The 25,774-nt window shown below is 46.7% G+C and overlaps 1 protein-coding gene across 3 annotated transcripts in view; it reads left to right on the top strand.

The window, feature by feature from the left end:
- LOC119379476 (uncharacterized) overlaps positions 1-25,774 on the top strand; it is a 30,249-nt gene that overhangs the window by 1,665 nt on the left and 2,810 nt on the right. For 2 of the 3 annotated variants that reach the window (XM_049411997.1, XM_049411996.1), the window contains exons 2-5: positions 5,787-5,870; positions 6,340-6,420; positions 6,863-6,931; positions 7,508-7,564. In XM_049411997.1, the coding sequence (XP_049267954.1) occupies positions 5,787-5,870; positions 6,340-6,420; positions 6,863-6,931; positions 7,508-7,540 (267 nt within the window). In that variant the 3' untranslated portion in view covers positions 7,541-7,564. Of the gene's footprint in view, positions 1-2,870; positions 2,943-5,786; positions 5,871-6,339; positions 6,421-6,862; positions 6,932-7,507; positions 7,565-25,774 lie in introns of all 3 variants that reach the window. The other variant, XR_007414887.1, reaches the window with a different exon arrangement.

The following is a 25,774-nucleotide window of genomic DNA, read 5'->3' as shown; positions in this document are numbered from 1 at the left end:
ACATCGCCAGCGTTGACTCAACGAATGAAAAGAATGAAAATTAGGATCCCAGCAGGAATCGAACCCAAGCATTCTGCTTGGCAATCGGGTATTCTACCGCTGAGCCACGCCAGGTCTATAAACTGGTTTGGAAAAACAGCCTACGCAGGCGTAATATCGGTGCAACGTCAATTGTGGTTTGGTGCTGGCTATCTTATTTTACAAGAAAGCAATAAACACTACATGATACTCGTACGATGTGTCCTCCTACGATACAGGCGTCATATGAGAAACGTCTGTAGTTCTAGTGTTGGTTCCGCTTTTATAGCAGTCTAATAAACATTACGTTTGTATTCCTATGATTCAGCAAGCTATATTGAAGCACTGCTCGACCCCGGAGGAATACATTAACGAAAGTTACATATGATATCCACATCACTGCACCGTAAAGTGCACTTCGTCCACCAGAACGACGCAGTGTCCTCTTCATTTCTTACGAGGCTGGGCGATGGCCTCATGCCGACGGAGGATGATGCCAGATTGATTGACAGCCACTTTGTAGACTAGGCTACGTAGGCCACATAGGCCCAGGCAGTCTACGAATACGACAAACACCATCCACTGATGTTGGTCTACGTAGCAATATCCAGGCCTACCAGCCTCGACGGCCTATACCTCACCAACTCGAAGGGTGGCTTCAGGTTCCGACATGTCGCCGGCTCTATCGACAGACAATTTGTCGACGAAATCGCCGAGGCATCCATGAATTCCAACAGCTCTACTATACGACATACTTCACTACACATCGACCCCTCGTCACCACGATCACGACCGGATCCTATAACAAGTCAGGACCAGCTGCTGATGCTCACTGATCACGGTGATGATGCCCTTGTTCAGAAACTGTGAAGAACTTCTTGCACACATGCACACGGGTTCGTGAAACGTGCGTGTGTTCTCGGGACACGTATAAGCACTACATATCAGCTTACCGCTTTTGGTGTTGGTAATACCCACGTTGCCATTGGCAGCGTTACCCAACCGTAAACAATTGGCTATATAACACATATGCGGCTCTTCAACATATATATGTGAGCGTATAAAATTTATACAAATCTTTAGCGCCATTTTGTAACGTGTCGCTCAGTAAAAAAAGTTACGCCACAGTCACCTACCCGCCGCATGCTTCGCATAACATCGACTCCCACGGTACGTGGGATCTGCCGAATTTTTTCTGCCAGAGATGGCGCTGCCTGTCAAGAGCAGCAGCGCCGCTAAGCGTTGCTTGGGTAGCTTGGGAAGCCTATAGTGCCTAGAATATACTGGCTAGTATGCTGAGCGCGCGCTTTGGCGTGGCCACCGCGCTGATGCCTTCCTACAGTCACCGCATGGCGGCGCTGCGACTCGCTAAGGTCCATCGCGCGTCGGCGGCTCCTGCGCTTGCGGCTACGTAGCACGGCGCTTTCTGCTGCGAATACAGTGTTATTCGTTCCTTTTGACACACTCGACAGAACACTCGATCGGAAGAAGGAAATCTTAGCGGCAAATTACTGCCCGCAGAGAATCCTCAACTGGTTGGGCACTACAAAATGACGAAGGTTTCACACGTACCTCACGGTCGTCTGCTAGCTTTCGCGACTCTGCTTCACCACCAAAGCGAAGTAGCAAAGTCACAATTAATATACTACGATACACCCAACTTGCCAGTTGAAAATAATCAGCTAAGGTTGACACGTTAGGTGCAAGGAATCGTGTCGTAAGGATGGCTCACGGCAATTTCGATCGCGATCAAGTCCGACTCGGATTCTTCGCTGCTACACGTGAACATTCGCTGGCGATAGCAGGGTGCTTTGAAGGGCCAGTTAGTACATCTTATTCTGTTGAAAACAGCGCGAAGACGGGACGAAGGCTAAGGAACAGCGCTTGTGTTGTTTGTTATCCTTAGCCTTCATCCCGTTTTCGCGCTGTTTTCAACGCAGCGATTTTACTCGAAGTCGATCCAGCCAACTGCAATTCGCACCGCTCAGTCGTGGTCATATTTTATTATATTAGCGGCACATCACACTCGGTATGATGCACCATCATGGACTTACAGAGTGTATTATGCGCCGAGGTAGACGGATCGATGGCTACGATAATTCTCGCGAGCAGATATTTTACTCGGAGGAGGTCGACAGTAATCGCAGGTTCCCGTGTAACGCTGGTATTACACAAATACACTAATATTTATTGCAGACATTATGACACTAGTTTTTGCGCATTGTTCGCTTTCACAAACAGGATGAATATTGCACACCCAGTGCTGCAGATATCAGCATAGGCCCCATACTCTGGATCGGTTGTTTCGATGTTTCTGCAGTTCAGCTGTGGCTACTGCATTGTTGTATCTACATGAGCAAGTGTGTAGTTAACAGAGCATCGTTTATACGCAAATGTAGGGTAGGGTGGGGTGACTTTCACTGTTCTGCGTTTTCCAGCATGGTATCCGTATTTTCTAGACCACATGCCATGAATACAAGCCAGTCTCAATAGGATTCACTATTCATGCATTTTATCTGAAAGGTACTACTCACTTCACAAAAAAAAAAAAACATTACGAATGTGCCTGGAGCTTGAATTTCATTTTAACGGAAGGAAAGATAAGTGCAAAGAAACCGAACAGGGGTCATTAGTCAAGATCGACATCTCAATTAGATAATTCATTAGTCTAGCATTGTGATTAGCTGAAATATTGCCTGAAAAATCAAGTGCAAGGCACCTTTGTGAATATGGGCTTTTGTTTTTAACCGCAATGAACTAACACTTTAAGGCGGGATGAGACTTCCTTTGGTAAAAAAAAATTAATTTTGGGATTTCAAAATTACCTGATACAACATTTCTTTATATTTCAGAAAATATATCACATTTGGGTAGTCGCCGTTTCAAAAAGGATTTTAGGTCCTTCTTCTTTGACACATTGGCAGGTAATGCTCGCGTACCCCTACGTTATTTCTGCGTTTTTCTCAAAAGAAGATTTTTGTAGTTTCTGTACCTTTTTCTCGAGAACTAGTGGGAAACAAACATTTCCACGTGTTAACTAATGGCATTTACATAACTGGCACTAGAAGCAGTAGCCTATGCGCATTTGTATTTTTTAGTATAAAAAGATCAGTCATAAGTGGCAATTTTCATAAATCAACAAACGTAAGAAAACATAAATCTAGTTTTTGTTGTACGCTCACAATTTTAGTTCCACTTTTGTAAAGCGTTAGTAGCTAATTTATGCAAAATTGCAATGGTCTGCAGTTGGCAGATCTTATTTAAAAAGTACATTAGAAGAAAAACAAACACAAATAAAAAATACTAAACAATTTTAAACCACTTTTGAGCTTATATATAGGCACTATACAACAGCCATGACACACGCATCACGTGCGCTGTACGAAACTGCGGTCGTCGGTTTTCGAACTATATCCTGCTTTGAATTTGCTGTTTCGCCTATAAATATTTGCAGCAATACTCTGACACATTAATAGTTTCACTAAATTACGTTTATATAGGTCGCAGTGCACACAAGCTCACGCATAATATGTGCGTAACTAACGCTGAGTGAAAAATGCAATGAACAACAACAAACATGGCGGCTACTAAGATGGATGCGCTGATGGGCTAGCCTAAAGTCCCTAGATTTTTCCCTGTTCTTTCTTACGCTACCCTAGCGCTGGTTATGGTGGCTACGCTGGTCGTGTCATAAATGTTAGCGCGACTAATCATGATCGAGTGGAGCAAGCGTGAAGTAACAACGTTGATAAAGTGGCTATATATGGTAACGCCTTGTATAGCTGGCGCGCACGCAGTCTGGAAGCGTAAACGCAGAGGTGATATCGTTGCACGATGACTGACCTGCCGGATGGCCGCAAAGCTACCCTATTGAAAAAATCCATATGTACGGAGTCCGCAGATATGGACTTATTGGAATATGGAATGCCATATCACCGTATCATACGGATATCCGCATCTTACGGATTTCCGTATGATACGGTGATATGGCATTCCATATTCCAATAAGTCCGTATCTGCGGACTCCGTAAATATGGATTTTTTCAATAGGGTAATGCCTCAAATTCAATCGAAGTGTCGTTTTTTATTTTTATTGTTTTTTTTTTGCTGACTAGCGCTCTGGCAAACGTATTCTTGCCGAAATTATAAGAAACGTATTATATTGTTGAGCTCTCCCACAAAAGAGGTAAACAATACTGTCAATAAGGGGTGGCTGCGTGGACTTGTTGGCAGTGGGTCATTTCTTAAGCTCGGTTGTAGCGCGGCAAAAGACGTGGACATAAGAAAGAAACGTGCGACGACACATAGCGCTTTATGTCGTCGTATGTTTCTTTGTCCTTTGCCGCACCTCAACGAAGCTTAAGAAATCCAGGTCAGTTTTGTTGACAAAATATCTGCTGCTGCTGCACAATTCAGCCTTCTCAACATAAGTAAGGCTATTAAAAATGACATGTTGCTGCAGAACGGCAGAACATCAAAGGTTTCAAAGTGCAAGGTGAACGCTCCCACTGGAGCCAACCACTTTAGTGGTCGTTTTGTGTATGTTTCCATGGTGTTTTCCCAAAAGCTTGAGGTGAAAAGAATTGAGGTGGGGCAGCCGCAGTGGTACGGTGGTTACAGTGTTCGGCTCCTGACCCGAAGGACGTGGGTTCAATCCTGGCCGCGACAGTCACATTTCGATGGAGGCGCAATGCTAGAGGTCCGCGTATTATGCGATGTCAGTGCGCGTTAAGGAATCCCTTGTATTCGAAATTTCGGGAGCCCCCCACTACGGTTGTGTCTCATAATCATGTCGGTTTTGGCAAGTGAAACCCCCAAAATTACAAATTTAGCTGGGTGCTCTTTCCAGCTCGAAAATCCTATTTCCTGTTCTTCCCAGCAGCAGCAACTTCCAGCTAGAAAACTGCCTCAGCTGGATTTCATACCCTGCTGGAAAAGCCATTTCCAGTTGTTTCCAGCTGGAAAACCGCCTAAGGTGGAGATTGTTTCCAGTTGGAAACTGCCATTTCCAGTTATTTCCAGCTGGCAATAAAAGTTTTCCAACTGGAAGGAATAATTCCGGCTCAAAATCCAGCTGGAAGTTCGCGTGCCATTTTCATCTAGGAGTGGAAAGGCAAATGTGCTCGAGAACTGCTCGAAGCCTTTTAAATTAGGAAAAAGGGCGATACTTGTGTGAGTATGCCGCCAGTAGTGCCGCACACAAGTGAATATCAGTTGTTAGATTTAGATGTCCCTTAGATGGCTTCGTTGCGAATTGCATTTTAATCAGTTTCTGTTTATTCTTGCACGAGCGCGGAATTTCTAGCTGTGCGCATGTTTTCAGTGATTTTACATTAGGAAATCATTTTTTTTTGTTGTTTTAGCTGTGTCCTACGTGCCCTAGTTATAATCTGCATTTCACACCTTGTCTGTTTTTTCACATTCGATGAGCGTTTAAGTCTGCTCATGTCTTCAGAAAGCATATATATTCTGAGTATATTATGAATAATAAAACTAATTGTGAGTTGACGTTTTTTTCTGCACCTGCTATTTTTCTTCTCATTCGTAACTTTGCGCCTCGTCTTTCACGTAGCTATGCGCCAACCAGCCCACCATAGCGTTTGTTAAGTTCAAGCACCTTGTTCTCTCGAGTGAGACACACACATGCTTGGGCTTGCAAGCTAAAACTCAAATTCTGTGTTAAACTGAATAGTTGTATTGTTTAGGTGGAGTTTCATGAAGTGATCATTGTACTTAATATTCGCTGCGCTTTTGTCTGGGTGATATAGATGTCAATCACCAGCATGCACAGGGAGATCACTTGTCATCGCCAAGTACGCAGCGTTCACAGTCGTCACAACAGGCGCTGGCAGGTGAGTGATACAGCAATGGTGCTTTTGTTTATTAATAGGTGACACAACCTATGCAACATGGCGCATGAAAACGGGGACATGAAATAGTAGATTTGCGTCAAAGCCTATAATACAAAATTGTTTCTTTCTACAAGGTCGTTTCTGGCATGCAGCATGTCTATCGGATTAATGAACTTGAGGCAACCAACTATATCATACACAACTATTTTATTTAATCCACGGCTCTCCAAGTATTTGCAGTTATATAGATTGATTTCGCACATAATGTTGAGTAGGGGTTAATGTGGAACTATGATTATTTTTTTGAAATATGTGTTTTTGAAATAAATGTTTGAAATATGTGTTTTTTGAAATAAATGTTTCTAACTTATTCGCTCAGACGTATGTACATACGTCTGAGCGAATTAGTTAGAAACATTTATTTGTGATGCCATCCTGCCTGGTATGAGCAATCCTGCAATTTTTGTAGATGCTGGCTTACCTAGTGGAGGACCGCGCCGACTTCATCAAGCACGGCCGCCCGCTATGCAAATGCAGCAGAGAGGATCAGGTAGGCATCGTATTTTTTTAAAGAGTATGTGCCATCTTCCAGCAATGCGCCATCTTGAACCGACTACAATACTGCACCTCATTTTACAATATAAGCACCAGAAATGGCAGACCACACCTATCGACTGTCAGCCGCGGGCACGAAAAACGAAGTAAGTCTTATGAATGGTTATCAGCCGCTCTAGCATCGTATAGCAGTGACGTTGCGCTATTTGGGCCGAGCTCGTGCGTTCCATGCCGGCCGGCCGTGGAGGCCGCATTATGACTAGGCAAAATGCATAAACGATGGGTTATATATATGCCGAGATTTGAAGGTGCGTTAAACGTCCCCGAGGGATCAAATTCGTATCGTGATTTTTGCAGATAACACCAAATAACTTCATTGGTTTAATGACACAAAGCTAAACAATTGCTTTATAATTTTTCTCTTTTTATTCTTAAAGGAAGCCGCGCAGTGCGCCCTGACTGTGATCAGCAGAGACGACGAGGGATGGATGAACGAAACGTACAAGGTGCGTTTTATAAATGTGTCACTTGTTATTGTAAAATGAGGTAAACAATATTCTGCTAGACACAGTATTCTTTTAGGTCATGAGGTATGTCAGATAAAAATGTCGAGAGCTGTGTTGCACACCACATCATAAGAACACAAACACACAGTGTTTTTTTAACTTATTGCACACACACAGTAACCGAACTTAGCCGGCCTCTCAGGCTGACGGTTGTTGCACGGTGATGTCTTATACAGCGAATGAATAAAAGCGGGAAATGACAAGGACGAGGTGAGAAAGCGACAGAGCGCGCGTGTGTGTGTTGCGTCTCACCTCCTCTCCGCCATTTCGCGCTCTTATTTTACCGCTATGATCCAGAACCAATTAGCGCACCAACAAGACCAACGGGGATTTCGTTTTGGCACTTTCCGTGCCAAGACATCGTGCAATGCGCCACTTGTTTTTACCTAGCATATCGTTATTCCCCGTTGTTCTATCTAGGCTACAGGGTCATGCGGTCAAAGTAATGTTACTCAGTCACTCACTCACCATGTGGATGGAAATAGTGGTACGCTCATTCATTCTTTAATATTACAGCACAAGACACTACCGCACTGGAAGAACAATTAAACCTTTTTTCCGTACGATTTTCTGGTATGTACGTTGTTTTTCTAAATTTCTTTGAAATATTTTTAATTTGGGAGCTGTCGGAACTTGCCATGCTTTGATCACCCTGTGTCAGCATCTACGTGGTCGTTGTTCATGAATACGATTGTCCAGACAGATTGATTGTAGATAGGGGTTCATAGTACTATATATATATATATATATATATATATATATATATATATATATATATATATATATATATATATATATATATATATATTTCGGGTTATATTAACAAGCATATTTTTGTCACGGTTGTTTACAGTATTCGAGAAGAAGGTCTTTGATAATCAGATGCGCCTTCTTAACGAGCTTTCAAACGTGAAGCAGCTGCTCGCTGCTTCAACTTCAAATAAGTTTGTCGCGGCGTTACCTGGTGACTGCCCTGACCTGCCAGCAAAAGACTTCCAAGAGGTGTTGAGTTTGGAGAAGTATTTGGCTACAGATAGCCATATGGAGCAGATGGTGAGTGGTATACGTTGTGTTCTTCGACAGGCTGCACACATTCTTTTTTAATTTTTTGTTGATTATCATTAAGCCTCATTCATGCGCCATATACATACAGCAGGGGCGTAGCCAGAAATTTTTTTCAAGGGGGGGGGGGGCACCTCCTTGATCTGAAGTGGGGGTCGGGCAGGCAGATGTAATCGAGTGTCATTTTGAGCTCTGCATGCCATGGCACAAAAAAAAAAAAAAATCGGAGGAGGGGGGGGGGGGTGCACGGGCCCGGTGTGCCCGGCTACACCACTGACATACAATTGTGCAGCCGTTTTGCAGTTGTCCTGACAACATTTCTTAAATTCTGCCTTGCACGCATTATAGCACTGAAGATAAATGCGACATCATATTGCCGCGAGTCTTATATTTCATGAGTGTAAGCTTCACCCACAAAGACTGTGGGCAACGCGCTGCGCAGGCCTCGCCGTGATGTGTAGGAAGCTTCGCGATTGTTTTGGAACAATCTGTTAAGATTGCGCGCCGCACGAGAATGTTCCAGCTTTGTCGAGAGATAACGCCGCCACCAGCGATATCGCTGGAAAGTTCGATAGCGCCTGTTTAAAGGAGCACTGACATCAAATTTACGCATGTCAAGATTTTTGCATCCACGAGTAGTTATCTACCCCCTAGTAGCGATTCGCGACCGAAAGTGCAACTGAGGGACGAATAACTATCTGTTTTATTGATTTATATCACCGGTATCTAGCACGATTCAAAACGGCCGGCAAGCCCGCCATTTCTTAGCGCTGGCAGCGCTCCCTCGCGGTCAACTCCAGACCGCGTCCCACCACTTGTCCACAGAAAGGAGTGACGTGAGGATCAGCTGCTCAGCTAACATTTCGTCTGCTAGGCGCGCACGTTCAGTCATGCCTTGTCACCAGCATCGCCGTCGTCGCCGTCAAAGGTATCGACTATGTAGTGTTGAATTGGCATTCTGGAACTTAGAATCACCGCGATACGCGACCTCGCGAATCATTTTCGCTTCGACCCTTTGCAAAACAGCGATTCAAAAATGGACGCTGTTCCAAGCAGCAACGAGGAGGTGGCCGGGGACGCATCTTGGGCCATACTCGCTGGTGTGTCTCAATTAGCTATATCAGAGAATTTTAGCGTGCACAGCATTCCGGTATACGCATAGGGGTCTATGGAATATCGGCATAGCGAATGCACAACAGCGGAGAAATAGAATACGATAGGTTTCTACAATAAACAATTCTCTGCCACGGCCGGGCTAGACTGCACGCGCGCTCGAGCGCGCGCGTGCAGTCTAGCCCGGCCGTGTCTCTGCTTGCCAGGTTCTTTTTTGCACCGCCAGATGGCCCCACCTATCCGGCCTCTCACGGTTACGGCTGCAGTAACCCGGTATTACGCTAGCGTAAGGAAGTCCACGGACGAACTAACATTCACTAATAACGCTACCCACGAAACACAAGAAAAGCTAGAAAACTTCTACTAAACATCTAGAAAGGAAACTCCAAAAGTATATTAGAAGTTTATTTGAGATGTTATTCAGACGTAAGCAGCTTGAAAACTTCCTGTAGCTGTGCTAACGCCACGTTATTAGAAGTCTAGAAAACTGCTTGCAAGAATTCTAAAAAAACTTCTTGCTAGATCTTTTTAAGAGCTTTTTTAGACATTTACTTTTCATGCAAACCAGCTTGTTGAGGAGCTTACCCTAGTGAATTCGTTGCATCATGCAGCCTTTTGCAATCGCGTTTTAGCTGTTCACTGTCAAGCGTAATAGATAAAGGGATGCCTGCGTAATATGGCATCACATTAATTTCTCGAGCTACTCTAGCGAGCAGGATTGATAATTCAAAAAAGGCAGAAGTTGAGGGGAAGATGGAAGCTTGAAGAGATGACCAATTCTTCGACACGGGGTGTCGCTGGAGCCATTTCGACAAGCAGACTTGTCAATTCACAGCTTTGAAGAAGACAAGTTTGCTTGTCGAAGCGCTGACTCCAGCGACACACCTTGTCGAAGAATTTCTCATCTCTGCAAGCTTCCATCTTCCCCTCAACTTCTGCCTTTTTTGAATTATCAATCCTGCTCGCTAGAGTAGCTCGAGAAATTAATGTGACGCCATATTACGCAGGCATCCCTTTACCTATTACGCTTGACAGTGAACAGCTAAAACGTGATTGCAAAACACTGGCATGATACAACGAATTGACTAGCGTGTTGCTGGAGCCAACATTTTGACAAACTAACTTGTCTTCAAGTTCCAGCCTTGAAGAAAAGTCCGCTTAATCGAAGCGGCTCCGGCGACACCCTGTGTTCAAGAATTTTTTATCTCAGCAAAATTGGTGTTCTTCTGGCCAAAGAATTGGTTAGCCCTATTTATTCAGACATGACATTGCCTTAATTCATTGTTCTCAACACATCTAAGCATTTTGATGTCGGGCCATTTTCATTACTTCTGTTTTATGGAATATGTTATACCACGCTTCCAAAAGTAAATGCGAAATTCCAACAAATGTTGTTATCATGCATAACCTTTATTGTAGCAATTCCAAACAATATGTTGGCCACTTGACATAGGCTGGAGCAATGGAATTGATGATTTTGTTCAAGAACCTGCACGCAAAAGGCACAGTAAAGTACAACGTGTCTCAATCAATCAGACATGTATCAGCACAACAAAAATCGGAAGGCTGTCTTGGCAAACACACGAGCACAGCAGCAATACTTTGCTAAATCATCGAACATTTGTAAACGCCAATAGGAGCAGTTCAATGGCTTATTTTGTCTCAATGAAGTAAATTTAGATATGTTAAAGAATCTTGGGTAGGCAAAATTTAGAGTTCCTCTACAATGGTGTGTGTCAATAATATCGTGGTTTTGGGAATACCTGGAATTCTAATTTCAGCCTGCACACAAAAGGCACGATGAGCCAGGAAAATGTTTCAGTCAAGCATGCACCTACACCAGCATAACCAAGAAACAAATAAAACGAAACAAGAAGCTAGTTTGGTTTAACAACACCAAACACCGTAGAACAGGGCGACATTGGTTTAGGGAAAAATTCGCCCTAGTTGGTAGCACATGCAAAGAATTTTTTCGCATAACCAACACAAGAACAAAAATGGAGACACAACATGTGCACTAACTTTCAGTAGAATGGTTTATTGCACACGAGGCAAACGGTTGCACAATGCCGGGGCACTCACACTGCACCAAGACGCAATGCACCGAGATTCGTCTTTTTCCATTTCATTTTTAGATATACATAACACTCATAAACTCACAGACTACTGCACATTCCAGAAAGTCTATTCTTTATCTGACAAGGACAGGGACAGAGTACTAACACAAGTGGTACGGATATTTGCGATTTTGGCAGCTTATAGTATTATCAATCTCGTTAGTTAAGCTCTATTGGTTGATAAAACCTTTGAGTTCTGCTAGAAAGGTTCACACCCACACGCTCTACAGGACAATGCAAGCCACCCATCATTGGCTTTATTTACAAGATTACAATGCTCTATTAACCTATCATTCATGCAGCTGCTTGTTTGCACGACATACTGCTTACTGCAGGAAAGAGGTATCTGATAAGCGACAGTTTCTCCACATTCCACAAACCGCATTCTATGTCGTTTCTGGCAAGCAGTTGTCTTCTTCGATGCTTGGCTGCTAATTCTGCAAATCGATTTCAGATTTCATGGAGCGTAAAAACTATTTGTACATTAGCAAGTGACATCAACCTTATGATGTAGTGCAAAATTTCGTGCAAGTGTGGCACAACAGCTATTCCTTTTTGAGCAACATCACTGTTGGAATGGCAGACTAGAGCAATGGAGTGGTACTTCCTAATCGGGACCTCTGCGACTAACACCTTTCTTTGAGTGACGTGTTGTGTGTGAATCTTTCCAATGTGCTATGTGTTCCGTTGAGTTGTTGCGCTATTCAAGTACAGAATAAAAAGGTTGGCATCACGTGCTAATGTGCAAGTAGTTTTTCAGCTCGATGCAAGCTGAAATCGATTTGCAGAATCAGCACTCAAGCACCAAAGACGACGACTGCCTGCAAGAAACAACATAGGACACAGTTTCTGGAATGCAGAGAAGCTGTCATTTATCAGATACCTCTTTCATGCGGTAAGCAGTATGCCGTGAAATGGGCCACTGCAGGAATGATAGGTTAAGAGAGCATTTTTAAAAGAGGCGAGCGAATGTTGGGTGAGTTAGTGTCTCGACATAGTAAATACCATCGTAAGTAGCGCAACTAGACAGGACAACAGTGTTCGTCTTTTCCTTTCTGTTGTCCTGCCTAGTTGCGGTACATACAATGGCATTTATAAGACAGCATTGTAATCTTGTAAACACGATGGATGTCTGGCGTTACAGTGTAGAGCATGTGAGTGGGAACCTTTCTTTCAGAACACAAATGTTTTATCAGCTAACAGAGTTGAACTAACGAAGTTGATAATAGAAGCTGCAAAAATTGCAATAGGGGGTATCAATTTTGTTAGCACTCCTCGACTGTCCTTCTCGAATGAAGCACTGACTTTCTTGAACATGGAGTAGTTCGCGAAGTGATCAGTATGCCGTATATTTTGCTAAAATAAAGCGGAAGAAGACATCTCTCTGCATGGCACCTTGGTTAAGCTTGAGGGCACCACCCCATTGTCTACAAGTGCCTCGTGTGCAATAAACCATTTTTTTAAAGTTAGTGCACAGATTGTCCCTTTTCGGCTTTGTGTTGCTTATGTGCTAAAAATTTTTACCAAGTGTGTTGAGGTCACTTATGAGTACAGAAAACAAGATACTTTAGAAATTTCAACCACAGATACACACAAGCACAACAGCAAAACCTAGTTAACAGTAGAAAGCTTGTAACAGCCAAAGGAAAGTGCAGCTGAACAGTTGATTGCCCACACAATGCGCTTAAATTTAGGTATGTTTCAGAATCCCGGGTAAGCAAAATCAACGAGTTCCTCCACAACGGTGGCCATCATAATCGGGTCGTGGTTTCAGCAATACTCAGAACTTTATTTTCATCCTGCACGCAAATGGCACAATGAAGTCAGCCAAGCATGTGCGTGCAACAGCTTACCCTATGTCTTTCAAAAATTATGAGAAATCGGAACATTTTCGAAGCATATGTTTTGACGCCTTCTGCACATCCTTCTAAGGCCTCACAGCAAAGTTACTTGAACACGGGCATGAGCTGGCGCTCTCATGTATAATTCGTTCAGGTGACCTTTCGGCGGGTTCCGGTGACGCACTTCCACATTCATCACCCTCAACACAGATTGTAACCAGGCAGGCATTATCTACGCTTTCAGTAGTTGAGTTTTGTGCTGAAAAGTTACTAGCTTTCATTATTTTGCATCGAGGCGGTCTGGCGAAAAAGCGGCTCAACTGCAGCATGAAGTCGGCGATGTTTTTGCCGACGCGATAGGGAGCCGATAGCTTTCTTTTTTCTTTCCATGGCAGACCCTTTCGCGCGGAAAGCTAAAAATGACACTTACGTCTGTTAGGTGTCTGGAAGACAATGAGGTCCTGGAGTTATGACACGAAAAAATAGCAGGACGAACAAGAAGCACATTCCGAAAAGACGGAGAAAGGATATTCAACTAGTTATCGTCGGCGGCTTCGGTGGAAAGAGAGCGAGATAAGAGCGAGAGCGGCGAGAGCGCCAGAGCGGCGTCACGGGCGGCCAATGAGAGGGCACGACACGATGACGTAGAATGACGAAGTGTGTGGCAACCAATGGCGACCTTGGGTGGCGGCATGTCTCGACCATGGCCTCCGAGATGGGGGACGCGCCCGCTATCTCTGAGGCCATGTCTCGCCTCTCGACGGCGGGAGGGTGAGGAAAAGACGCTTTTCTTCCGCCCTCGCTAGGAGCGCGCCTCGGCAAGCATGGTCTGCGCGCGAACGAACTGGAGATGACGCTCGAAGGGTCCGGGGGCACTCTCGGTCCCCATACTGCCCATACATTGTATCACATTTTATTTCATCAATTAAACGATGGTGATCGATGTTCGGCGAATGATTTTGTATCCTTCACGTGCATGGTGGGCTGGGAAAATTTGGTTTACCGATCTTCACATGTTAAAATGGGGAGAAATATAAACCCGCTACCCTTTCTTTTTATTGCGCATGCGGTTCAGGCGACCAATATTTGCGATTACGAACGTATACGAGCGACCGAAGTTCATATGTGCGCATTTTAATGGCAAAAGCTCTAGAAAAAAATGTTCACTAAACGTTTTAAAAAGACTTCTTGTAAAAAACGTTTTTTCAACGTCTTCTAAAAAACTTCTTGTGAAAAACGTTTATTCAACGTTGCATAATATACCTAGATGTCTGCATACCTTTTTAGTCGTTTCAAGAAGTTTTTTAGAGGTTTTGTGTTTCGTGGGTACATACGTGTTACTTGTTAGCGATGATATTTATCTATAGGCTGCTCCACTTCGATAGCTTGTGGTCGTGCTGCTGGCGTGTACCGTACGTGTAATGAAACACCACGCACTTTCCGCTTTTTACGCGCCTCGACGAGCAGGTCCGTACTACGCAGCGGTTCCCCGACATGCTGGCACGTAGTCGCTCCGATTGATCGCACTCGCGCTGAGAATCACACGACAAATCAGTCGATACGACACGATGAATCGCAGGCACGGATCGGGACAGCAAGGAGAGCCACTGGCTGGGAGTGAGAGCCGGTGAGAACGTCGCCAACGTCGCCTAGCCAGAGAATATCTACCACTTTAGAGAACGGAAACTGTACCTTTGGCTGTAGTACGGAAATAAGGGTAGCGGCGGCGTACTGAACTGTAATAGAGCGAGGCGAGATGGCGCTGCAAGTACTATCATCATCATTAAACAAACGCATTTTTGCGGCTGGTTTGCCCTAGTCGCGCTACTGCGCTTTTTGCTCCCTGTGGTATTTTGTTCTTTGTCGTTGCTAAATCGCGGCTCGCGTGTGTAATAGTTATCGCCAGGTGACCAAACTGGCCTCGACTGGCAAAAACAGCGTCAATCAAGTAAGGTTTGCATCGTTTATTGCGAGTCCCCAAGGTGGTACAAGCAATGTATACAGTCAGGTCCAAGCAAAATAAGTCACTCATACACGTCGAAAGCTTTCAACCCGTGCGTGTGTAATGAGTCTCAAAGTTGACAAATATCTGCATATAACTGAACACCGAGATCGCTGAAAGAACGTTGCTCTCATTGTGTTGCGGCGTCCGAGTTTAACAGCGTAGCTTTAGGACAAGGGTCTTATCCTGCCGTTAGTTATGCGCCGCTTGCCAGGTTGTGTTGATCTTTGAGTGCATGGTGGTGTAGTTTGAAACGAAACATGCGCTACGCCGAGAGATAGCTAGCGCAGTGAGAGCTATGTAGTTTTGATAAATTTTTTACGTAAACAATCGCGGATTCGTACAGTTCTGCATCTTTCTCGCTCTGCGATGTCACCTCGAATGCGCTACAAATAAGGAATATCGCGTTGTGTCTACAGGGTAGGCACGAATTTCTCAGCGAAATTCTCGGCCGTGAAGCCATTCAGGTAATAGGTGGAAGAAAATATTTCAGGCTCGTTTTGTTCCTCGTTATAGTTCAGTTACACAGTTTCTACAGCTAGAATTTCTTGGCGCTAGTAGTGATTGGACTGCGTAGATGAATGCTAAAGAAAAAGAGACGAGGCGAGTGCTTGCAGATTCCAGAAGCACAATTCTAAGAAAATAAGCTTTAGGCATGCAGTGTACATCTTTGTTGGTGTTCTCACAGAACACTAAACAACTGCTCAGCCACGAGCACAATCTGTATCACATAGACATGTCGATAGAACTTGAGCACTATATTGCAAGCAAACACTCACGAAATCAACTGGTAGGTCATGATGTGCAACTGTGCCAATGCTGGATAAATAAAGCTCATATATATATTGCATACTTGTTATTGTGTTATTTACTTTTTCAATATATTTGGGCTTGGAAGCTCAAGTATTTATTCTCCCTGCTCCTTTTAGAAGCTCCGTCTTGAAATACTGCCACATGCGCTCCTTTCTTTCTATGTTTTATGTTATTGGCCAATTGCACGTGTAGTTACTGCGTTGAGCAAACCGTGCCAGAATGTCTGGGAACATTCCAGATTATTTTAGGATCTTCTGTTAGGCGCGCAATCGCGAACAGCTGAGTGTATTCTCCAACTAACGCAGCCACCAGTGATAATGTTCGATGCCGCAGGTATAAATGTCGACGCGCCTTGCCGCGGATCAGTTTATTGACGCTCTGTTCACCAATTTCAGTGTGCAGTGTGTATTGCTGTAGTTTGACTTTTCGTTTCCCGGCCACAAGCTCGGCCAAATAAAAAGTTTCGTTTTGGACACACCAACTGCTGCTTTCGTCGACGTCACGACCCCGTGACAATACGTAAATCTTGTAGTGTGGCTACGGATAAGTCCAAGTTCATGTATGTTTTAAATTACCTCTTCGATTTCCTAGGTTTTTTTCGTGACAGTAGTTCACAGACTTTCACTTCATAGTGCTAGGTGCTACAAGTGTGGCATGTTATTTTACTCAAACAGCAGAAGTAGGTGTGCTCGAACAAATTTGGGACGTTTCTCTGCTATATATAAAAAAAAACACTACCATATTCACTGAACACACTCTCACTCTTCACGACAACGTAAACGTGCTTGGTGAAGCTGTGCTGGAAGAAGTGCTCGTCACACTTATAATTTTTTTATTAGCTGTAAATAATTTGAAGGAGCTGATTGAACATATGTGCAAAGGCTAATGTAATTGAGCACAGCCTTGTAAAGCTTTGTCATATCTTTTTGTAAACTTCTATGATCTAAACACAGTTAATTAAGGCAAAACGGTTTTGAGCGTAGTTTGTAAACTGTCTCATTAGGCACAACTAAATGTTGCATTTACTTGTGCGGCGGCTGTACTTTCGATGGAGGCGAAAATGTTTGAGGCCCGTGTACCTAGATATAGGTGCACGTTAAAGAACCCCAGGTGGTCGAAATTTCCGGAGCCCTCCACTACGGCGTCCCTCATAATCATATCGTGGTTTTGGGATGTTAAACCCCAGATATTATTAGATGTTGGAAAGACTGTTAATTCCCCCCACTGCCGTGATGTTCCTTTTGTAATGTGATTTATAATTTAAAAAAAAAACACCCCATGTTTAGAGACCCGTTCGGTCTCTTAGTTTTTTTAAATTAAGAAGACTAATGATTAAATGTGGCTTGAGAGTCTTTTTATTCTTATAATCTTGCCCAGCCAGACAGACTTCTATATATTCACCTTTAAATTTATAATTTCTGATTATTCACATGCAAACCATGATATAATTATAAGTCATACAGTAGTGGGCAACTCTAGATTGATTCTAACTGCCTGGAGTTAAACAAACGCAGTTGTAGCCTTGAAGAAGACAAGACTGCTTGTCGAAACATTTGCTCCAGCGACACCTCTTGTTCACAAATTTTTCATCTCTTCAAGCTTCCGTCTTTCCCTGAACTTCAGACGCAGATCTAAGCACACGAGTGTCTTTGCATTTCGCTCCCAATGAAATGTGACCACCGTGGCTGGGTCACATTGGCTGCGTCGTTGAGCTCAGCAGTGCCACGTAACGTAACTAATGCACGGAGCTAGTGTTCAATTTCAACGCTATTGCGGTGTAGACTGCATGACACAGTAGACAGCTAATACTTGTGGATGATTGTAGGCACCCCTCCATGGGATGCCTGGTAAACCATTCACAAATAATGCATTGCAAGCGTGAGGTTCAAGATGACCTGTTGTAGCAGACGTTCACATGTTTCGCCGCACTTGCAGAGTGGACGTTCGGAGGTAGTCACCCTGTCGTTGCCTGGCATTCCTGGAAAAACAAGTAATGACATCATCAGATATTGATAAGCATAATCAATGAATATTAAATTTTGCAAAAGTAAACATATAAACACAGTGAACAAAAACAGCGGTTTGTTATACATATATGTAAACGTACCTTAATGCATGTTGTATCGCTCGGGCTAGCTTCTTTACATGTAACAGGTGCCTTGCTCATTGCACACAGCTGTTTCCTTGTCAGGCCAGGAGGCTACAGCAGAAAAAAAAAATTCTGAATATAGTGGCGGTTTTTATCACACTAAAGTGAAAGTACACTAATAATTATGTGAAGCTTTTGTTATACTAAATGTGTAGTAAAAATAACCTAAACTGACAACAGGAAAAATGAGACCTCTAAACCTGGCTTCTCAAATGCGACTCCGGAAAACTATAACCCATATGTTTTTTGCACTGATATACGGGCTAGTTACGAAGATAAATGCGAGGCGTTGCTGATGCAGTTGCCTTTCTTTATTGCAGCGGCCTGGTTAATGTTAACCGAACGATAACTCAGCAACTTGCTCCCACGTGAAGCCACGCCGCAAGGAACGCACGTTTTCTCATCTACAGAGTATGACGTTGAAAAATTCAATATTTCATTGCGTCGCCTTCGTGTGACACCCGCACAAGCCATAGGTAAAGGAACTGAAGCAATGGGTTTTTACTCACCGGTCCGCATATTCTCGGGCTTGAAACGAATGTCATCCGGTGAAAGCTTCAACGGTCCCTTCGTTCCCCCGAAGTCAGCTCAATGCACTTCGCGAAAGCATTTTAACGAATCAAAACAAATAGAACGAAAGCGAGTGTGTCAGCCGGCAGTGGCTCAAAACATTTACAGCTAACGAAACAGCGCGAGAACCATCCGAATGCACCGCGAACCGTTACTTGCCGTTGCCCGTTGCGCTGCCTCTGCCGCCGTATATTTTGAAACGAAGATAATGATGCCGATAGGCTGCTGACAACTACGAGTCTGTTGGAGCAAAAACTATTACAAAAGATTGATGACGTGGCAAGGCAAGGCCACTTTGTATAAACAGAAATTTGTTTTATTGAAGTGCAACAGTAAGCAAACAACTAAACTTCCTTATTTCAAGAATATTTTGATTTGAAGTTTGGCCCCGACGAGGGCGCCCCTACCTAAAAAGTCAAATAGCGCGAATGGCGGCCACCACAACGTCGCCATGTTGTCCTAACGCAGAGATTAGTAGATCCACTCCCGGTGTTTGAAGCTGGAACTCGCCGCGGTCGATTTTTTCGCCCTCTGCGGCGATCGCTGGAACGTGAGACTTTCCGGGGCCTGGCCTAGCGCGGCACAATAAATACACTCAGATCGTCGACGTCATTGTTACTAGCGTATCGTCACTCAGGATGGTATGGTCGGAATGTATCACACCTGTTACGTAGCACTAGTGTCGATGTCGCAGCGTGATCAATCTTCCGTTGAGCTTTCGTACGCTGTTTGCCCTCGAAATAAAATTACTTCCCCGCGACGGACGCCATTCAAATTTGGCCAAGGAGACCTATGCATACCGAGCAATCGAATGAAGGGCACATCTCGACTTTGAAATTTGATGTCAGTGCTCCTTTAAGAGAACATAGGTACACCAAAGAAATGCTGCAATCACCAGGGCACCTAGCTACTCATTGTGCAAGATGCGGATGTGATCCCATTTTTGAGCAAACGCAGACGTTGGCTCATTACAGGTCTAAAACACGCGAAATCATGGAGGCATTTTTCGCGTTTAAATCACACAATCACGTGAGCTTTGCATCTATTGCCCTCAGTGAGGCAGCCTTTAACTTTATTGACAACCGCCAGATTAGTTAAGAATACACACGAGGAGCATAATAGCTGCAAAATTATTTGCTTCCATAAACAACACGTAACATTGTCCTTGTTATCTTCAATGTCTTTGTGTACATCTTTGACATGCTTTTGCGAAAATAAACAGTTGAAAGTTTGTGCACCACTAGTCCTGTCTTCTTGTTACGTTACTCTCTCGTTTGTGCATTTCACTCAGCGCGCCTACATTACAATGCCGTACCAACTAGCCCAAATTGAAGCTTTGCTACACGATTCTTCCAGATCGACTGACCGCACTACATCATAAAACATGTCTTCTTTGGCCGACCGAACCACTTCAACAACATAACTTCTTCCCCATCTCCGGACTCCTACTTGCGCCCCGTAGCTGCACACTTATATCTCCTCGTGCCCGGGTTCCAGAAGCTTCGGGTGTCTTCTTTGGTGTGCAGCACAACCAAAGGGACTACAACCAGAGTAGAAATGACTACAACCAGAAGGGACTACAACCAGAGTACGGGCTCCTTCCCGAAAACGCCAGGCAGCCGAAGACCGTCACATCGACCGCCGAGACGATGACTGACGCAGTGCCCCCTACGGCGATCGTGATGCAGCCACCCAGGGAGCCGCCGACGTTCCGTGGTTCGCCATGTGAAGACCCCGAGACTTGGCTCGAGACCTTCGAAAGGGTTTCAACATTTAATAACTGGAACTGCGAGGACAAGCTGCGCCACGTATACTTCTACCTAGAAGATGCCGCGAGGACGTGGTTCGAGAACCGAGAATCCGCCCTACAAACATGGGATCTCTTTCGGACGACGTTCCTAAGCACGTTCACGAGTGTGGTCCGCAAGGAACGGGCCGCGGCTATGCTGGAGACCCGTGTGCAGCTACCCAACGAAAATATTGCCATCTACACGGAAGAGATGAATCGCCTGTTTCGACACGCCGACCCAAGTATGCCCGAAGAGAAGAAAGTGAGGTTCCTCATGCGGGGTGTCAAACAGGAACTCTTCGCTGGATTGATAACGAACCCGCCGAAGACGGTCGCTGAATTTGCATCGGAGGCTTCCACGATCGAGAAAACGCTTGAGATGCGAACGCGGCAATACAACCGCAGCTTCTCGGCTACAAGCTACGCCGACGTTCAAGCCCTAGGACCCGCCGACCTGCGTGAGACGATTCGAGCAATCGTGCAAGAGGAGTTGCGAAAAATTCTACCTCCGTCGCAACCTCAAGTAGAGTCCATCGCCGACGTCGTGCGCCAGGAGATCCAGCATTCACTCGGCGCGCCTCAGCTAGCAGAGCCGCAGCCGCAAGCTATTAGCTATGCTGCTGCAGCCCGCCGTCATGCTCCTCCTCCACGCCCCCGCCAAGACGCCACACCGCCGCAGTACCGTCGCCAGACGCCGCCGCCGCCACCGACGCCCTACCGACCACCTGTCGGCCAGCGCAACACCCCGAGGAAGACCGATGTCTGGCGTGCCCCCGACAACCGCCCGCTCTGCTACCACTGCGGAGAGGCCGGCCACACGTACCGCCGCTGCCAGTACCGACAGATGGGACTACGCGGATTCGCTATCAACGCGCCGCGCCCGCAGCCAGGCGAACGGCCTCGGGACATCGACAACTACCTCACCGGAACACACTGGCAAGAACGACGACCTTCCCTCTCGCCGTCGCCCGGCCGCTACATGTCACCGCACCGCCGGCCGTACACTGGCCCAAACCGGGGCCGGTCGCCTAGCCCGTATCCGGAAAACTAAGGGCAGCAACCGATGGAGGTGCGGTTGCTGTACGACGAACTACCGAAGATCCTCCGCCGCCGACGACGACGCCGCGACGAAACCTTCAGAACACGACGCGAACCAGACAGACCCCTGACGACGAAATCTCGCGGACTGAAGAAGACCCGACGACGCAAAATGGAAGCAGCGGAACACACCGACGCAGCCGTGACCCCACGCCACGACCTAACTGCAACGCGAGACGACGAACTAGCGACCTCGACGTTCTTATCGACGGCCACAGCGTCACAGCTCTCGTCGACACCGGAGCCGACTATTCTGTCTTCAGTGGACCCTTCGCCACCAAGCTGAAGAAAGTAAAGACCGCTTCGAGTGGACCCGAAATCCGGACAGCTGGAGGCCACCTGATAACGCCGATTGGTGTCTGCACGGCGAGAGTCACCATCAATAACCGGACTTATCCTGCGAGCTTTGTAATCCTACAAAATTGCTCTAGGGATGTGATACTTGGAATGGACTTCCTAAGTGACCACGGCGCCGTCATCGACCTGAGGTCTGAGTCGATAACGCTAACCTCAGACAAAGCGCTCCCGCCCCACGCGACGCCAGGGAACCATGCATTGAACGTGATAGAACAGCAGGTGACCGTCCCGCCGCGCTCCAGCGTCAATATTTCCGTTGGCACCGAAAAACCTGCGAACATTGAAGGCGTCATCGAGGGCGATCAGCAACTACTCTTGAATCGTCAAATTTGCGTCGCAAGAGGTATAGCCGAACTGCGTGACGGTAAAGCAAAGGTAGTGCTGACAAATTTCAGCCACGAATATAGGCACCTCAACATTGGTACGACGGTCGCCTACATCGACGAATGTGTGTCTGCCAGCAATGCTTTCGCCCTCTTCGATGCTGCCGAACCTGCTTCAACGAATCGAGGTCCCGAACCAGATTTCAACGTCAACCGGAGCCTCCCGAAAGTCAAGCAAGACCAGCTGAAAACCCTGCTCCTGCAATACAAGGACTGCTTCTCGTCGTCATCACGAATTCGACAAAGTCCGGTGGCGAAACACCGAATTATAACGGAGGAAAGTGCGAGGCCCCTCCGTCAGAGCCCCTACAGAGTTTCGACTCGAGAGCGCGACGCGATAAAGAAACAAGTCAACGAGATGCTACGCGAAAACATCATCCAGCCGTCCAAGAGTCCGTGGGCGTCACCCGTGGTGTTAGTGAAGAAGAAGGACGGGACACTGCGCTTCTGCGTTGATTATCGGCGCCTGAACAAAATCACGAAGAAGGACGTGTACCCCCTCCCACGAATAGGCGACACCCTGGATCGACTTCACAACGCGACGTACTTTTCGTCGATGGACCTCAAGACCGGCTACTGGCAAATCGAAGTCGACGAGAGAGACCGAGAAAAGACTGCCTTTATAACACCCGACGGCCTCTTTGAGTTCAAGGTCATGCCTTTCGGTCTTTGCTCGGCACCTGCGACCTTCCAGCGTGTCATGGACACCGTACTGGCCGGATTGAAGTGGCAGACGTGCCTTGTGTATTTGGACGACGTCGTCGTGTTTTCCTCGACCTTCGACGAGCATCTCCGGCGGCTTGAGGCAGTACTTCAAGCAATCAAGGCCTCCGGACTGACCCTGAAGCCAGAAAAGTGCCGATTCGCGTACGAAGAGCTCTTGTTTCTGGGTCATGTGATCAGCAAGTCTGGAGTGCGCCCAGACCCGCGGAAAACAGCTGCCATCGCCGACTTCGCGCCACCCACCGACAAGAAGGCCGTGCGCCGATTTCTCGGCTTATGCGCCTATTAGACGCTTCGTCAAAAACTTTTCACGTATCGCCGAACCACTGACGCTTCTCACGAAGAATAACGTGGAATTCAGGTGGGAAACGGCGCAAGTGCAAGCCTTTCAAGAACTTAAACGACGCCTGCAGACGCCACCCATACTTGCGCATTTCGACGATTGCGCCGATACGGAAATACACACCGACGCAAGCAGCGTAGGACTCGGTGCCGTCCTTGTACAAAAGACTGACGGGCTTGAAAGGGTTATCAGTTATGCTAGCCGGTCACTATCCAAGGCAGAAGCAAACTATTCCACAACAGAAAAGGAATGCCTTGCCATCCTCTGGGCTACATCAAAGTTTCGCCCCTACCTCTATGGCAGGCCCTTCAAAGTTGTCAGTGACCATCACGCCTTATGTTGGCTAGCTAACTTGAAGGACCCTTCAGGTCGTCTCGCACGATGGAGTCTGAGGCTTCAAGAATTCGACATTACCGTCGTGTACAAGTCCGGACGAAAACACTCTGACGCCGACTGCCTGTCTCGTGCCCCGGTCGACGCGCCGCCGCAAGACGACGACGATGACTGCTTCCTCGGAACTATAAGTGCCGACGACTTCGCCGAAAGGCAACGGGCCGACGCGGAACTGGGGGGCCTTATTGAGTACCTCGAGTGCAAGACCGCCGTTGTTCCGAGGATATTCAAGCGAGGACTGCCGTCGTTTTTCTTACGGAGCGGCGTTCTCCTGAAAAAAAAAAACTTCTCGCCACTGCGAACGGACTACCTTCTTGTCGTGCCCTCATCATTGCGACCAGAAGTCCTCCAGGCCCTACACGACGACCCGACGGCTGGACACCTCGGTGTTTACCGCACGCTCGCCAGAATACAGGAAAAATACTACTGGCCACGCCTTGCTGCCGACGTCGCCCACTACGTCAAGACTTGCTGAGATTGCCAGCGACGGAAGACACCGCCGACTAAGCCAGCGGGACTTCTGCAGCCAATCGAACCACCGCACCGGCCGTTCCAGCAAATCGGGATGGACCTACTGGGGCCGTTCCCGACGTCGACTTCCGGCAACAAGTGGATTGTCGTAGCGATTGACTACCTCACCCGCTACGCCGAGACAAAGGCCTTGCCCAAAGGCAGTGCCTCCGAGGTAGCCAAGTTCTTCGTGGAGAACATCGTCTTACGTCATGGCGCCCCAGAGGTCCTTATCACAGACAGAGGTACCGCCTTTACTGCGGACCTAACTCAGGCGATCTTGAAGTACAGCGAGACGAGCCACCGCCGCACCACCGCCTACCACCCGCAGACCAATGGCCTCACGGAGCGTCTAAATAAGACCATCGCCGACATGCTTGCCATGTACGTCGACGTTGAGCACAAGACGTGGGACGCCGTCCTTCCGTACGTGACCTTCGCTTACAACACGGCCATCCAAGAAACGACGCAGATGACAGGGACGTAGCCAAGGGGGGGGGTTGGGGGGGGGGGGTTCAACCCCTCCCCCCCCGAAATTTTTCAGTTTTGCTTGCGTATATATACACTCACACATACAAACGCACGCACGAACATACATAAAGTATGGTTCAACCCCCCCCCCCCCCCCCCGAAAAAAATTTCTGGCTACGCCCCTGGCAGATGACGCCGTACAAGTTGGTCTACGGAAGGAGCCCGGCGACGACGCTCGACGCCATGTTACCCAACGTCACCGACGAAGAAAATGTCGACGCCGCCGCTTCTTACAACGTGCCGAAGAAGCTCGACAGCTGGCCCGCCTGCGCATCAAGGCCCAGCAGCACACCGACAGCCGTCGTTACAATCTTCGACGACGCTTCGTCGAGTACCAGCCCGGCGACCGTGTCTGGGTCTGGACGCCGATACGACGACGCGGACTGAGCGAGAAGCTTCTTCGACGATACTTCGGACCGTACAGGGTACTTCGACGTCTCGGCGCACTCGACTACGAGGTTGTCCCCGACGGCATCACGAACTCCCAGAGGCGCCGAGCTCGACCCGAGGTCGTGCATGTGGTGCGCCTTAAACCGTACTATGCTCGTTAGCGCACCTTAGGACTCTAATGTTTGCTTTCTTTATTAGTTTTCTTTAGTATTGCATGTATTCATGTTCTGTTTTTAAGCATCGGGACGATGCTTTTTCAGAGGGGGGCATTGCCGCGAGTCTTATATTTCATGAGTGTAAGCTTCACCCACAAAGACTGTGGGCAACGCGCTGCGCAGGCCTCGCCGTGATGTGTAGGAAGCTTCGCGATTGTTTTGGAACAATCTGTTAAGATTGCGCGCCGCACGAGAATGTTCCAGCTTTGTCGAGAGATAACGCCGCCACCAGCGATATTGCTGGAAAGTTCGATAGCGCCTGTATAAAAGCCGACGCGCTTGACTGCTTGTCAGTTGATCGACGGACGACGCCCTGTTCGCCGCTGTCATAGTACAGCGTGTATTGCTGTAGTTCTAGTTCTCATTTTCCCGGCCACAAGTTCG

Source organism: Rhipicephalus sanguineus, chromosome 1, assembly GCF_013339695.2.
Source record: "Rhipicephalus sanguineus isolate Rsan-2018 chromosome 1, BIME_Rsan_1.4, whole genome shotgun sequence".
Taxonomy (NCBI): domain Eukaryota; kingdom Metazoa; phylum Arthropoda; class Arachnida; order Ixodida; family Ixodidae; genus Rhipicephalus; species Rhipicephalus sanguineus.
This window is presented reverse-complemented; position numbering and strand designations above follow the sequence as displayed.